The sequence below is a fragment of the Cariama cristata genome, unplaced genomic scaffold (genome assembly GCF_000690535.1).
Source record: "Cariama cristata isolate BGI_N322 unplaced genomic scaffold, ASM69053v1 scaffold6258, whole genome shotgun sequence".
Classification (NCBI taxonomy): domain Eukaryota; kingdom Metazoa; phylum Chordata; class Aves; order Cariamiformes; family Cariamidae; genus Cariama; species Cariama cristata.
The window spans coordinates 902-17,723 of NW_009629353.1; the positions used below are offsets into that span (position 1 = coordinate 902).

General features: G+C 35.8%; 1 protein-coding gene across 1 annotated transcript in view; it reads left to right on the forward strand.

Moving 5' to 3' along the window:
* Positions 1-2,465: 2,465 nt before the first annotated feature.
* The window catches only part of ATRX (alpha thalassemia/mental retardation syndrome X-linked), a 73,527-nt gene continuing 59,170 nt past the window's right edge, over positions 2,466-16,822 (forward strand). The window contains exons 1-8 of the mRNA XM_009705123.1: positions 2,466-2,588; positions 2,927-2,934; positions 5,802-5,832; positions 7,632-7,684; positions 9,358-9,482; positions 10,777-10,896; positions 14,346-14,455; positions 16,173-16,240. Coding sequence (XP_009703425.1) covers positions 5,812-5,832; positions 7,632-7,684; positions 9,358-9,482; positions 10,777-10,896; positions 14,346-14,455; positions 16,173-16,240 — 497 coding nt within the window. The 5' untranslated portion in view covers positions 2,466-2,588; positions 2,927-2,934; positions 5,802-5,811. The remainder of the gene's footprint in view (positions 2,589-2,926; positions 2,935-5,801; positions 5,833-7,631; positions 7,685-9,357; positions 9,483-10,776; positions 10,897-14,345; positions 14,456-16,172; positions 16,241-16,822) is intronic.

Below are 16,822 nucleotides of genomic sequence, written 5' to 3' on the forward strand. Positions count from 1 at the left end.
AATTGCTTTTGTACGAAAAACAGGTAAAGCATTGCCCTAAATTAAAATTTCTTTGTGATGAATAATAGTAAGTGTAACACACCTTTTTTTATATTTGACTTGGTATTCCTTAATACAGGCTTATGGTACAAAATACTGAATGCTCAAGAGAAAAAGCAAGTTGAGAAGACTTTAGTAGTAATTTGTGTATATTTTTTTTAGATTGTTGTCAGCATGAACATTTTGCGCTGAAAATGATAATTTTAGGCTAGTGGGATAAGAGTTAATAAATGGTAGCAGATAATGTTTCAAGCGTTAGTCACAGAGACACATGCATGCTATTCTGGATTTGTTTTGTATTGAGAACAATAAAATTATAACTCATCTATAGTCCCCGTTTTCTTTTCTAAAATGCTGTTAGCAAAACAAGTTATTTATAAACTAAATGAACAGAATTCCACATGTGGGTGTTTTTTGGTTTTGTTTTTACTACCAGAAATGTACTTTTTTGTGGCTTTTTTAAATATGCATTAGCTTTTCAGACCATCTGGAATGGATATAAAATCTCTTTATGTACTTTTACTACCTAATAATTCTGAACAACTCTAATTTTTTTTAACTTAAAGTGAATAAATTGCCATTAAATCTCCTTTCTCAAGTAGAGCATGCAGTCTGTTAAAACTGAAGTTGTACCATTATTATCTTCTGTAATGTCTTCCAAGTATGCCCTCCATCCATGGCAAAAAGGGGAGCCCAAGTTTAGGGACTGGCAGTTGTGTAGCAGCAGGAGTTCAGTAATTAGAAGGAAAGACTTCTAGACAGATCGAGAAGAAAATTTTAAGATACACTTGAGAGTAAAACAGGCTTTGTTACGCTCTCTTTCAAAGTTGCTCAAGTGATTGATGGTACGTATGTAGTCTCAAGAAAAGCGTCCTTTACTCACGCAGAAAATCTTTCCATTACAAAGTCCTGTTTTGTTTTGAGTACCTCAGAAGATTTAAAGAATTTACAGATTATTTTTTTAAATGTTTTTTATGCTGTTTTATATGTGGTCATTTTCACTGCTTTAAATAGTTATTTGCATTAGTATGATGATACCCTTTCACTCATTGCTCAAGACAACACTCATCTGCATGTCCTTATTATAAAACAGACAATTTTTGTTTAGCAATAACAGTTAAGTTGAAAGTCAGAAGTTAATAAATTGATGTGTTCAGAGAAATAGCAGAGATGGTAAAGGGGAGTGGGTTGAGCTTTTGATAAACACTCAAAAGTTCCTACAACCTGTAAAACAGGGACAGAAAGCTTTCTTCTTGCTATCAGAAGCCTATTTTGAAAGTAATGGGGAGATAAAAAGTGAAAAGGATGGAAGCCTCTGTCTTGTAATTGGGTTAACTTGCAAAGGGGGTAGTGTAGTTCAGCAGTTTGAAAACCCCGATCTGGTAGCAGTTAAGGTATGATGACTCGGAGATATCCGCCGGTGGGTTTGAGAGGGCAGATACTGTTCGGGAGGGAAGCGATGCCAAACAGCGGAGAGGGGTAACTTTTGGTACAGGGCAGGGGGGGCTGACAGGGCGACTGCCCTTGGCCTCAGTCAAGCTTCTTGCAGCTAGAAAAAGGGACTTGTCTCAGGGAATTCTAGACGCTTTGGGAGGAGAAACTCTGAAATAAGTAACGTAAAATGAGAGGGAATAACATGGAGATTATGAAGTGAAGTAGATTTTTAACAAAAGCATAGGATAAAGGTGTTGCCTTTTGTCTGTACACTCATTAACAGTTCCTGGTGTCTAAAACTGTCTAGTGAAAATTCCCAGGGTAATATTTTTTAATAAATTAATTATGAATACTCATACAAACAGATGAAGAAATGATCTGATCCTACATTGTTGGTTTTTGACAAAATTAGTACAGGATACACAGTGTATATGTACATAGCTGATTTAATATAAGATTTGCATAAGCATGTAGATATGTCGTACTCAGTGGTCCTGTTTGTTTCTAAGATTGTAGAGGAAATTCCACTATTATTTCTAGTGTTTTATATCCCCCAAAGCGACAGTTTTGGTAATAAAATAAAGATTTTATTATTTTCACCTGTTCAGCTTCTGACAAAGTAGAATCTTAAATTAATTTTTCTCTATCTTCATGTCATAGCAGCATTACCACTCAGACTTTCTTGAATTTTGTAAATAATTTTAAACAGTCAAAACTATTTAAAATAGGCTTTTTATTATTACTGTTAACAGAGTCCTTAGTGCTTTTTTGTCGGTAAGGCTGCACCTGTTATTTTACTCAGGGTTTAATGAAATTGTATGGGTTTTGTTTACTTTGATATTCTCTTGCAGAAACAAATGTTTAAGCAATAACTGGGTTTCTTTTGTAGGTGTGTATTAAATGAAATTAAACATAATTTCTTTCAAGCTTGCTAAATTAGAATGAGATATATAGATAACTTCAAGATTTACTTGTATTTTAACAGTGAAAGCAAGTTGAATACACTGGTACAGAAACTTCATGACTTCTTGGCTCACTCATCAGAAGAATCTGAGGACGCAAACTCTCCTCCAGCATTATCTAAAAACAAAACCATAGGTAAAAAGACATTTTATGTTTTTATTTTCAACATATATATGATTCTAAGATCAAATAACTTTGTGCTGTTACTTCACAGTACCACACTTCACTGGGGCAATTATGCAAAGTCCTAATGTGATTTAAGTGGTGATACCTTAATAACTATACAATAGGCCTTTGATACAGTATTTCTGTCTGTTCTGAATCTTTTCTAAATGTGAAAAAAAGCTAATGCTACTGGTGATTTACCTTCCGTGAAACATGAGATGGCAAACATGCATGTATTTGCTGTGCTCCTAGCACAGCAACGTTTCTTGTTCAGTTTTCCTGAATGTGTTAAGTGCAGTATCTTGTTTTTTCTGCTCAAGTCAAGCTTTTGCAGTCCTTATAGTTGTGGAAGCAGTTCTGGAGATTATGCTTTCATAATTATTTGAAGAAGATTTCTACATGTTATCTGGAAACATTTGAAAACAAAATAATACTTCTGAAAAACCTTGAGTCCTACACTAGGTCAAATTTGATGTTGGGAATTTTTACTTAGAAGTTAGAAATAGGTAATTAATTTTAAACACTTTGTTTTGATTACAGTTGTAAACAGTGAAATTATTTTGTAACAGTACTGAATAAAATTTGTTTCCAAATTTAGCTTGGTTAAATCTGTTTCCTGGTTTAACTAGGACTGGATACAGGTGCAAACCCTTCAATCTCTACTGTTCAATGAGCTAAAAGTTGTACTGAAGTGATAGAGTACAGGAGAATGAGAGTGTGTCAGCTGTGTTACAGAGCTTATTTTTAAACTCCTGTTGTCCTAAGTAATAAAATTCCATGGATTTTCTGGTGTGCAATTATCATCTTTCAGTGTTTTGCCTTGAGAGAGTCTGCTGCCGTGTGGTGCTAATCTCGTGTCAGCATCAAACGGGACTGTTAACATACGAAAAAGATGTGATACTTCGGCAGAATAATAAACTAAACTGTGATGTATATGCACCTCAAAAGTGAAATTTTGCTGAGGAGCATACTGGGGAAAGGAAATATTTTCCCTTTATCCTATGTAGTTACAAAGTAGAATTTAACTCCTTGTTTTAAAATACAGATTTACTTTGAAACAGAGGTATGTTTACTAATTAATAGCAGACATGTTTCAGTGGTTTTTTTGAGATTTCAGATTTTATTTCTTAAAAAAGAACATTAAAGTTGAAAAGTCAAGAATTAAACACTTAAATATTAGGAAATGCTAGAATTAACTGTGCAAATTTATTTCCCTTCCCAACTTTCTGTGCATAATGAGTGCCTTTAGCAACTGTGCGCGCTTTTTTTTTTTTTTTTTTTTTAAAATCCACAGGATGCTCATTCAGTGTACAAGCAATAGATATGATTGGGGCCAAATCAGGTTTATATAGTAATAGATCTCATTTTGTTCCAGCATGTGGAGGATATATGAACTATTAGGTGGAGTGTTGTGAGGAGGGAGGTGGTTTTGAAGTTGGCTAAGTGTGGCTCAGGAGAGCTGGAACGTGTCCCTCCCACACACAGAGGTCAATTAAAATATGAAGCTGTTGCTCACTGAGCACTTCCATCTTGTGCACTGCTGTGGAGCTGAACTGTACCATAATGCTTACGTGCTAGGAACGATGAGTAAAGTGAAATTGCACTGGTAACTTTCATTCTGGCTTTTCTTAATTTTTGAGTGCTTGATTTTACAGCCTTAATGATGTTTCCTTATCCTTTCTGTGTTGGAATTGGATGTCTCCCTCCTCTACATTGCATGGATGCAAGTAGGAGAATCACTGAGAGCATAGGAGAGACTGACCTCCTGCTCTTGTTTCAAGTGACCGGCCCCTGCCCTGGAGCAGCAGTCCCAGGGGAAATCCTGCATTCTCATAGCCCTGAGGTGGATGGGGCCTGTGCACTTGGGTCAGCACTAGGAGCTGTGAGGGGATGCGGCATGCTCCATCATTCTATGGGATGGTGTGCGCACAGCCCAGTTACGCATCAAAATTGGCAATGGAGCATGTTCAGTCACTTTTGGAAATAGCACATGTGCGGTCTGGTTAACGGTCTGAATGCAGAATCTACAGAGATTGTAGCTGCCAGAAACCAAGAAATCTCTGCCAAGCATGTACAAACTGATATTTTCCTTGGATTTGTCACCTGGGCAAAACTGGTCAAGAGTAGAAAGTGGGCAGCATCTAGTCTCCAGAAGAAATGTCACCCTTCTTCCAAACTTCATGTTCTTTCCTCCATAGAGGAATACTTGTAATGTTCCAGAGAAGAAATTTCAGGTGCCGAAAAGGGCCAAAAACTTTTGGGTTTGGGGTCTGTGTCCATTTTTTCTTCCCCCTACCATAGCTTCACACGCAGAAAAGGCTGGATAATTTTGGTTGAAATTTACCAAAACAATTCAGCCTAGGTCAAATACCCAGCATTGAGTTTTCTAATCAAAGTGATTTAATTTTTTTTAAAGTGTAAAAGAAAATTGTTTGTTTGTTTTTCCCGAAACTGAAGTTAAGGATCTAGTAAGTTGCAATGCTAGCAGTCTTATGGTAAAACCACAAAGGGTCATGACATGTATCCTGTAATTATACTACCACTTTATTTGCATGTTTCTCGGTAGTGCATCTATTAAAATACTGCTATTACCAAGCCTTTTGAGCAACTTCATACAAGTATCATTGAATCACTGAACTTGAAACTTTCTCTTCGGTTACCTGGAGTGGTGGATGGAACAGCTAGTAACAGGTTGCATGTCTTTAGGTTTTATATTCCACGGTTCCTAGGATTAAGAAATGAGCATTCTCTATCACACCCTGTATCACATGGGATTTTTGTCTCTAGTTCTGTGATCCCAAATTTAATATTGTGTTTTTAATGTCAAGATATGCAGGAGAAAATACTTAAAGTAACTTCTTAGAGATTAAAAAAGTACACAAACTATATTATTTCTGCATGTACAGTTGCACTTTGATTTCTTCAGTATTTCTTCACCAGTGGGGAGGCTGTCTTTCAGCCTATCAGCGATTTAACTGAAAGTAATTTCTAAATGATTTCTGTAAAATTTATGCCACACAGTGGACTGCGTTTTGTTGTGCAGCAGTTTGTCTCTGAAAGTCACACAGTCATCTTTATTCATGGTGGTGAAACATAAACAGTGCTATGAAGTACAATGTGAAGAACTTTTAATGCTTCTTGCATTTCAGTGGATTCCTTTAATTTCTCTCCATAGGTAAAAGCAGAGAACCTAAAAGTAGTCCAACCTCAATGGAGAACAATAGAGAAGAGGTAGGAATAAAAATACTTTTGAATTTCAGTTGCATGACTAGTGCAGAATGGCCAGTATAGGAAATGCTGAGTTCACTTTGTTGCTTTTGCAACAGATACTTGAAGAATGTTGTTGGAACTATACAGTAAATGTCATCATATCTGCTGAATAGAAATATTAACTGTAAAATATTTTAAAATAAATTTAAAATTAAATTTTGAATGATACTCACTTTGATTTAGGCATATGCAAGCAATCTTGTTTCTCCCACCCGCCCCCTTGTATTTCTAAATTATTGAAATACGCAAGTTTACTTGGACAACTTCATTGTCTTCCTGGTGCACAATAATTCCTGGGAAAAATGTCTCTAACACAGTTTAAAGAGTTAGGTTTTACTTACCTCCGGTATGCAATTGCATTTTTTTATTAAGAAATGCAAAGTCTTGTTAATTGATTCAGCTTGAGTATATTACAAAATTGAGTTTTTTGTTTTTAAAGAAATTCAGTTAATATTCTTTTATCCTTATTCTGTTCTTTGGCTTAGGTGTAAACAGGCTCTTAGTTATTTTTGGCTTAAAGGAATCTTAAAAGTCTGTACTCCATGTTTACACTTACACCCTGTTACTGAAATAACAGTAGGTGCTTAGTTGTCCTTTTAGGCAAATACGCTTCCTTTTTGAAAAAAGAAAAAAAAGATGGAGATACAGGATCTTTATTAATATGAGCAAATTTCTTCTATATGATATGTTGTATACATTAAAGATATCTTTCATGTGGTGTGTCTTAGTAATATCTACTCTCCTGTTAGAAACATTCTGACTATATGTTAATATGTAGATAATGCACAAGTGCCAGCGTCCTGCCTTAGTTCACCTTTATTGCAGTAAACGCTGGTATTTATTTGATACTGCCTATACCTAGTTACGATATATGTACACAAACCTCTGAAAAATCAGTTTTCCTGTAAAGACAGCCAGCCCTTTCTGACATATGAGCCAGATAAGAAGTGTCTGCATTCTGCTGGCAATTCTTGGGTGCATACTAGTGATAGCTCCCCAGTGCCAGCCTTCAAGAGCCCTCTGTGCCTGTATGTCAGAAAAGATGATGGTTTCTTCACATAGTGTGGAGAACATTCGTAGACCTGCATAAGCTAGTGCTGTGAGGAATCCCAGTGAATTGTAAAAAAAGTGGAAAAGCACAACAGTGTGGAGGCAGGTGGGTATGTGTAAGCTAGGCCATTCTTCCGTGTGCTAATCGTGCAAGTTAACGTTGCAGTGAGGATACACAGAGCCAGAGGCCCCAGAACTGCTGATGGTTAGGAATGATGAGTGATCATGAGCCATTCTCAGTCCCTTGTCCACAAGGCCGAGAGAACTTTCAGCAGATAGCGCAAGTTGAGAATTGCAGGGAGAGAATCTACTCAAATTTCATGAAGACTCTGTGCTTGAGATACGTGCAGTGTTTCTCTCTGAACATCTCAACTTATAATAGTGTCCTCCATATTTCTGTTAAGGTATGTGCATAGGGAGGTTAGTGAGCATTAATCACTTAGATTAGAGTTTGGTGACACCTATTTTTAGATGTCTTTAAGAGAATAATGACTTCTTGGAGTCTTACTACTGATCTGAAACTGCATAGATTTAGTTTAACTGAACTGGCATGACCGTTGCAATTGTGTGTCACTTTTTGTTAATGCTTTTATTTTTTTTTTGTAAGATTGCTGGTGACTTCTGATATGTGTTCTAGTTAATGTCAGAAACTGTTGACAGGTCACTTGATCATGAATGTGTTGACTCTTTAATTTTTTTCTTGTTTTTAGGGCAGTAGTTCTTCAGAAAGAACCAAGTCCTTAGGATTATCACGTTCAAAAAGGTTGGTTTGGAAAATTACATTTTGGCACCTGAAACTGCAGAAAGGTCCATGCACTGCGCCAGATACTTTTAGTGTACACCAGTATAAATCCATTAAGTTATCAGAATACTGGTAAAACAAATGTCTCATAGTGCACTTAAAAATTCAAACCATTTTTCAGGGTCAAAGGTTAAAAACATAAAGCTTGATTTTTTTTTTGGTGTGTGTTAACAAAGCCAACAAGATTATCCTGTATCTTCAGGACAAAGGTGTTTATAGGAACAATTCTTCTTCATTCTTGCTCTTTGTACATGCGGGATTCTTCCAAAAGTCTAAATTGGGTTATACGGAAAAAAGGCTTTATGTACCTTGCCCTTGGGAGACTGTAGAATCAGAATGTGCTATTAAGTTGTGCTGTGCAGAAACTGCCATTTGCGGTATCTCTGCTTAATTATTTTTTTCTCTTTGATTTAACGTATGGAGTTAATGGTTTATTCAACCAGTTTGAACCTACAGGAGACAAATTATTTGTGACCTAAGTAACAGTAGGCTTATTCTAGTAAAACAACTTCTCATTTTTCGCTCTCGGCTGATAGTCATTCTAGTTATGGCCTTCATGATTTTTTTTTTTTAAATCCTAGTGTGCTGTGTAGATAGGTGAGCTCTTCTAGATGCATGATTTCAACAGCTGCCTTCTTACTGCTCTTTGAAAATGTGTATCTCTTTTCACTCTCCTTTCTATCCAAGTTTGTTTATTTTATTATGTCCGCTGGAATGAAATAATATTCTTTATTCTCCCTTTTCTGTTTGTCTTGATTCCATATTTGCGAGTGTGGTTTTATATTTGCCTTTAATTTCTCCCTCATCTTCTGAATCCAGTGTCCTAAAAAAAATGCTGAACTCTTCTTCATTTATATTGTTTTTACAGTCTTGGTTATTTGCTTCCTGTCTGTCACTAAAGGTATTTTCACTGGTACATTTATCATACTGTGCCTGATACTGACAAAACCAGTATCCTGCAGTAATTCATGTATTACCTTCAGACTACTGAAAATTATGCTTAATACTATTTTTTTTTTCTGTCTCCCTGCCCTGACGTAGTAAATTTATTAATTTTTTTCAGTTCTAAATTATGTCTGTATAAAATTCTGGCAACTTGTCCTTTTTATTCAACAGTCAGCTTTTTCATTTATTTCTGCATTTCCTTTATTTCCTTGCAAGCATCTTTTCTGCCAAGCTGCTTTTTGTCACTTGCTAATATCTGTGTGTTCTCTTTGTGCTGCACGTTAAACTTGGAATGATGTATAAAATTTCTGAGCAGACAATTCACTTGTGTTTCATTTAGGCTTTTTTTTCCTAGAAGCGTGACTTTGCTGTGTACCTTCTTAAAAACACGTGAAACCTTGATTTTACCAAAAAAAAAAATAATATAGCAAGCCTATGAAACAAAAATATTTTATTAGTGTATCTTTTTATTTCACGTAGGAGGGGAGAATTCCTGTTCCTAACAAGAAAATTAGCCTACAACTTATTGTTACAATTCAGAGCATCCCACCTCGTAATGTCTTAAAATAATTTAAAAAGAACATAGGTTTCCCCAATTAGTATGGTGTTTTGCTTACGAAGCAGTAGGCTTGCCTATATTGGGATACATAATATTTGTTACAGTATGGGGTTTTTTTCTGTCTATGCAGGAAACCTACAGTTGTAACAAAATATGTTGGATCAGATGATGAACAAATCTTAGATGAAACTGTAAATGAAGATATTTCAAATGAAAACTCGGAAAACGATGTTGATATGCAAAGCTTGCCTAAAGGTAGTTCATGTCTGTCTTTGTTTCTGAATTCAGCAAATTAGCCAAGATTATGATGGAGCATAAAAAAATTAACTAGAATGCATATGTGTTAGTAAAATGCCTGTCTTAGGTCCTGTTGGCTTTTATCTGTAAACGTAAATGCTAGTGCACAAACACACACACGCACATTTAAAAGAGGAAACTGAGCACCTTTAGTTTTGAACCCAGGATACTTTAATCTGTGGGTACACCAGGATGCGCTGGTGGCTTAATTTCAAATGTCTGCTGGCATCTGTATAAAGCCAACATGAAACAGGAGAAATGATTTAATTCTGTTCTTTTGTAGAAGTCTCAAACTCTTGTCAACTTGCAAGTCTTACTTATTTTACTGTTCTGTCTTTGAGGTTATTTACAATTAGATCAACAAAAGCAAAACTAAATCTAGGGGGGAAGTGTCATTAATGGATCTGTTTTTAAGCAGCCTTTTAAAACAGTTAATACTATAAGACTACATCCCGTTCTTCTTAACTGTAGTGTGAGTTTGGTTAATCTCTTCCATTTCTTACCTCTGAAAGTCACAGGAAAAACTGGAGGGACTGCTACCATTTACTGCCTGAGTAGCAGTATTCAAAGCAGTTGCTTCAAAATTATTTTTTCAGAACATTTAGATTATTTCCAGTGTCTTCATAGCAAAAGTATTAAAACTGAGATCTTAACTAGGAAAGATGGTTTTTCATTCACATAATTTTGATTAGTACTCTGTTTAAATAAAAAATGAATTTCTGAATTTTGTTGGAGACTAAGTAGGTTTTACTTTATTGCTTTTTCATTTATTTCATGGTGAAATAAATTAAGATGAGGGAAGCTAGATACAAGGGGGAAAAGAGAGAGAAGAGAGTATTTACTCTTTTGATAGATTTAAGTGACCTAACCAAAGTCCTTTATTTGTAGTGTTGCACTGCAAATTCCTGTACTGCACGCACCCAGCAGTATGACAGTCCTGTCCTGCACGTACCACATCAGGGCAGAGAGAGCAGAATTTGCTCCTCATAGCCCATTCAGTCTTTGGCTTTTGTCCTACAACTGCAAAACAGACATAGTTTGAAGTGTGTGGTGGTTTGATTCTGTTTTGTTTTGTTGTTTTTGTTTTGGTTTTTTTTTTTCCTGTGAACATCTGTGCATTCAAAACTTTGAGTTTTAGTCAACAGACTGCACTTTTTTTTTTAAGGTACCGTGTTGGGTTTTATTTAAACAGGACTTTTGCACTTCATTTGGATGTGTAATGGTTTCCAATTTCTAAATAAAATTATTCTAGGTACAGTGGTTGTACAGCCTGAGCCAGTGCTGAATGAAGACAAAGATGATTTTAAAGGGCCTGAATTTAGAAGCAGAAATACCGTTAAAATGAAACCTGAAGCTCCCAAAAAGCGTGGAGGTAAATACAATTTAAAACACTTATTAAAATGGGTTTCAATTGTTGTTTATGACCACATTTGGTACATCTAAAAATTGTTCATATTTGTAATAAATTATCCTAAAAATACCTCCACTCTTCTGGCTTTTTGTTCACTAAGGATTCTAGCTGGCTGAAATTAGCCTCCATTGCTGCCACTGCAATGCAGCAGTGAAAGCTAAGATTAGTTCTCAGTAAACTTCTTATTTTCAGTAGCTATAGGGTGCATCATTAGGTACTCAATATGGACCCTTCTTGCTTTGTATTCAGAACAGTTGCTTGGTTGCAATCAGGTGCTACAGGTATTCATTTTTTAGGGAATTATATTGAAACACCATTGTTACAGGAACATTCACTGACTTGCCAAGAAGGCAACCATATCTGAGCAGGGACATGTATAGGCATGTTATCAATCAGTGAGCTAACAAGACACCTAAAACCTCTAACAATTCAAAGACTTCTTTGCTTTGTTTTTAAATCATGGGAAATTCCCTACCAGTGGGCCCTTCTAAGGATTATCTTTGAAAAGCTGCTGTACCAGCTGGTTTTCCATAGCTGCTGCTAAAACTGAGGAGAAGTTAGGTAGATTGTCGTGATAACAGAAATTAATCTTTAATTTTTTTCCAAAAAGTAAAGGAAAGGGACGATTATGTATAAAGTAGCCAGTAAGAAAGCAGATATTTTTGTTAATGCTACTAGCAATATCTTAGTTCACACACTTACAGCAGTACCCAGGATATTGAGACAAACAGCTCTTGTACACACTGTTCATTCTTCCCACTGTATCATTTGAGATATTTGCTCTCCTTTGAAGTCTTACTATGAAACTTAATAAGTGCTATTTCTCCAACTGTGGTTGAAGAGGAGTAAAATGTGACTGTGTGGAAATGTGCTTGTGCATATATATGGGCTCATGCATGATTTTAATCACATTTGAGTATTGACGTTTTCTCTAAATTATTAATCTTTGAAGGTCAGTTCTGTTCTATTCACACATGATGGAAAAGCGTATAGGAATGCTTTTTCCATTTAGGTTTATAAGAATTTTCAAGAGGCCCAACAGACATCTTCAGGGGTATAGTGTTAAAAAGATGGGACTCTTCAGCAGAAAAGTCTTGTGGCCTGTGTCTGCATCCCCAGGACAATTCATATGACTTACCCTTCCAGCTTTTTTCCTCCATCCCTAGAGAATTTACAGGCCTGCCTTTGTGTATCTGGACTGGTTACTCGTGTGCTGGTGCGTGACATAAGATGATAGTTTTAGAAGGGACATCAAGAGTTTGTTTAAGCCATACCTTTATCCAGGGCAAGGTCAGCTGTATGTGTGTCACTACTGATAATCTTTGACTTGATTTTAAAGCTATCCAGTACATGTGTTAAGCTGCTGTCAACTTTCAGTGAAATGGAATAGGTACTGCCTGCTCTGGTGTTGTCCCTGTTTCCAGTCCCAACTACTTGAGATCCTGAGATCTATGCACAGTGCAAGTAAATAAATAATAACAATAAAATAAAAAAATGCCAGTCTGTCTTGTTCTTTGCAGAATGCATCTTCACATTTTTATTAGGAGTTATATGTCCTGTTTGTGTTAGAAATAGTAGTAGTAATCGAGCTCTTGCCTTTCCAGGGTCCAAATGCTCTTATTCAAGACTGTAAGAGGCATTGTGTCAATCCTTGTTTTCAAGTTTTGTTTCTGCAGAATGGTTTTGGTTGTATTTTTGCTAATAAACTTAGGAATGTTTTTTAACTAAGTATTTTCTCAGTATTAATGAATTAGTAGTTGTTTAATTTCTTTGGATCATCATCGTTTGTAGTAGTGACATCGTTTACAAAGGTTTGCCTCATAAACAATCCGTTTGTTTTTTTTTTCTTCTTTTTTCTGGTGCCAACTTGCAGATATTTAGGAAGGAGGCTGTAATGCTTCCCCTTAAAGTTGTAGAGAAGGGAAGTGGCTTTGGACTTGACAGCGAATAGCTTATTCTCCCTCAGTTGGCTCTGTTAGCCTCTGTGATTCTTACACCCATTTAAGGACTGTAACGTTTGACAAAACCTGGATAGGCTTCTGTGCTGCTTGGTATAATAGAATGTGGTATTCTTTTCAAAGTAGTACAACATGATGATTTATTCGAGGTTTACCAGCAGCATTTGAAACAGGCGTTTGAGCTGTTGTTGAGGTCATAAGAGGTGCTTTGCAAGTCCACGAGCTCTGCGGTACATGCAGTCATGCATGTATTGAAGTTGAAAACAACAAATCTTGTATTCAAAAATCTCAGAACTGCTATTTTCACTGAGTTGTAAGGGTGTATTAGTTGTTCTTACTGGCCTGTAAGCTATTGAAGATTGTGCTTCAATAGCAAATAGCTTGTAGCTTGTATTGTGTCTTGGGAACGTTCATTCAGTTCCCTAATATTGTGGCATTGGTGCTTGGTTCTAAAGCTGTGGTATTGACTATTTTAAAAAAAAAAAAAGTCTGTACTGACTGTAAACAAGAAGTTAACTGTTTGAGTTAATTTCCTTATACTACTTACTGAACATGACAGCAAAGGACAAGTCACAGTTAAGTGATCCCGCATCAAACCTATCTGCTTGATCCAGAATTAAGATTTTGAAAGCGTATGAACCGAGTGTATGAGCTTTCACAAATTATTTTCATTTTTCTTGAAAGCACGACTGCTGTTGAAAACAAAAGGGCCTCAGTATTAATTAGTCAGTTTAACAGCCTCGCATGTAGTGAGCCTGACAACCCAAGTTCACCACCTTTCAAAGTGAATTCAGCAATTGACATTAAAGAAATGCTTTCTTGAGCAAATGTAGATACAGCAGCAGATCAGTACACAAACTGTGGGAGCAGTCAACAAGATGGTGAGAACATATGTATTAGAGCAAAATTATATTTTTTTTAAAAAAAAAAAAGCAACCCACCATCAAGAAGGGGAAAAAAGCTTTTTTCAGGCACTATTGTAAGGATTTCATGCATCTTCTATAATAGTTTCCCATATTTTTCTTTGAGAAACTAAAGTTGTATGTGAAAGAAACACCAGAATACAGACATGAATTAAAATGATATTTTATGAACAAAGATTAAATAAGGAAGGCTGTACAGAATATCAGGGCTACTTTGAAAGAATTTTAGTGATGACTCTTACTTAGGTGTGTTCTCGTGAGGTGACCAGTTAATCCAAATTAAATCTCTCAAAGAAAAAAAACTGTAACTTGACCCTGAGTGGAGTATAGAAATCAGAGGAAATGCTTTCAGTCTTTAAATGGCGAGTGGTTACAGAAAGATTTCTCTAATGCTGGGTGGTAAACAAATAAAGGCATACAAAAAACTAACAGGCCAAAATATTATAAGAAAATGAAATAGGTATATACAGATTTCTTAAAAACCTAAGAATGAAAACAATTAATGTGTGGTTTATAATCCTCTCTATAGAGGAAGGACTACATGGAATTGTAAGCTGTACAGCTTGTGGGCAACAAGTGAACCATTTTCAAAAGGATTCAATCTATAGACATCCTACACTGAAAGTTCTTATTTGTAAGGTATGTGGTAAACAGTTCTACAGTTTACTGTTTGTTTTTGTTTGAAATGTCGTATTAGTTGATTTGGGTGGGATTTTTGTGGATGTAGTTCTTGTTGATTAGCTAGTAAAGTTTTCAGTCATTAACTGTTACAATTAAGCAAACTAAAAGCAGAAAACAAAAAGGCAAACACAGCTTACAAATTTATATTCCTATTTTCTTATGCCCCAGTTAAACTCATTGTGGTTTATTTGTAATTTATTTTTACAGTTTTAAGGCTGTAATTTTAGTGATTTTGTTTGTTTGTTTTTTTAACGTTAAATGATCTGTCTGAAATTTCTGCCTACTCATGGTGTACGATCAGAGCAGATTCAATTCTGCATCTCCTGGGAAAGCATTGTATGTAAAACAACATCAGAATAAGAAACAGAAAAGTAGCTTCAAAGCGATCTCAGTTTCACTTGTGTACAGCTCCTGTACTGCTTTGATTTATGTCAACCTCTGAAATGATGGTCTAGTCCATAACTCAAAACCAGCATCTGGGTCTTCAGCTGCATGATTTCATGGTGGCTTCAGTTAGGCCCTAAGTTGCATGCAATGGGAGGAGATGGGGAACAGGGAAGGAAGGAAACATCCCTACCTCCTGTTCTGGAGACCTCTCTTAATTTTCAGAGAGATACAGAGATCTCTCTCTTGCATATCTCTATAGTTGTAGAGATTCTGCGTTTATAAAGAAATCTCTAGAGAGATACAGATCTGTGTTACAATGCATATTTAGCATTCCCCTTCTCTTCCCTCCTTCTGCTTCTCCCCCAATTCCCAATTAATATTACATATTCAGCTGACATACTATCTCAGACATGTGTCCATCTAGTCTAATGTTCTGGCTTACTTCTATTCCATCTGGCTTGTTTCTTTTATAAAATATGCTTTAGAAAAATCAGCTTACAAGATGACTGTTTTCAGTCGTCGTTGGAGTCCTAACTCTTGTTCCTGGATTTGAAAATCCTTAACATGGAGCTGTACATGTTCTTGCGATGCACGCAAGTTATCTGGTTCATTTTTGAAACTTGTTTAGGGTGTTGGGTTCAATAGCAGCTCTTGACTGTGAGCTCTGCTAGATAATTATCATGTGTTGTTTCCCATACATTTTCTGTATGTTTATTTAATTGAACATGGCCTTATGTTAATGTGAGAGAGAGGAATGGAAGTCCCTGATCTGCATACTCCATGTCTTCCGTTACTTTCTGTGCCTAGTTCTTCCCTTATTTTTCTCTTGCTTTAGGTAAGCAGTCCCAGACTTGAGAAGCTGTTTTCCTTTGACTATAAATGCTCCCTCAAGTGTCCAAACATCAGCTTTTACTGTTTTTTGGGTTTTTTTTTTTTGTTACTTGGTTGTTTAGGTTAATTGAACAGATGTATAACTGTTCCAGATAAAGGGATTTGAGGAGAAACATTCAGTTGATGTTCTAAAATATGCAAATATGCAGGCATCGAACAAAAACCTATTGAATTTTCAAATAAACCTTGAGCCATCTAAATAAGAAGTCATGGTTTAGAACCTGTTTGATTTGTGGAAGATGTTTTTTAGATTAACACAAATGTAAAAGGGTTAGAATGCTGAAGACCTTGCAGCTGCTGCTTTTAATGACTTCTAATACGTGCTGAAATCATAGGAATTACTGAAGTCCAATTGAGATTTAATAAAAAATTCCTTGTCCTATCTCTTTCTTTACAGACTTGCTACAAGTATTACATGAGTGATGACATTAGCCGTGATTCAGATGGAATGGATGAACAGTGTAGGTAAGTATATGAAAACAGAAGTGACACCCGCAGCTCTTCTGTTTTTGTTTTGTTTGTTTTTTTTTTTCTTGCAATAATGAAATTATTGACAGATCAAGACCAGTACATAAGAGCTTAATCAATAATTGTTTCTCACCAACAAATGCTCAACCCCAGGGTTTTTGTAAATATTTGATTGTTATTTTAGTAATTAACAAGAAAACATTTTGTAAAGAAATCCAATAGCAGACACTTGTAAGACATCACATTTTAAACTAAATAGCATGCCACCTTACAAGTACTTTAAGGGTGGGAATAGAATCTGACATTCTAAACCTTGTGAGCCACAGAAACTTGCTTTTTCAGATACATCTTTTGAAATACTAAAGTACATCTCTGTCCTTATGTCAGATATCTAAATGTGAATTGTGCAGTCTGTGATGCCTGTGAGCTTACTTGTCAGCCACTTTTCAGGTCTTCATCAAAGACTACTCAATCTAGACATTGACAAAAACCATTCATTTTCTTTTTTCATATGTACCTGCAGTAGTAATATACCAGTTAAAGCTAGAAAGACTTAAGCTAACTTCTTTCGCTGTAAAA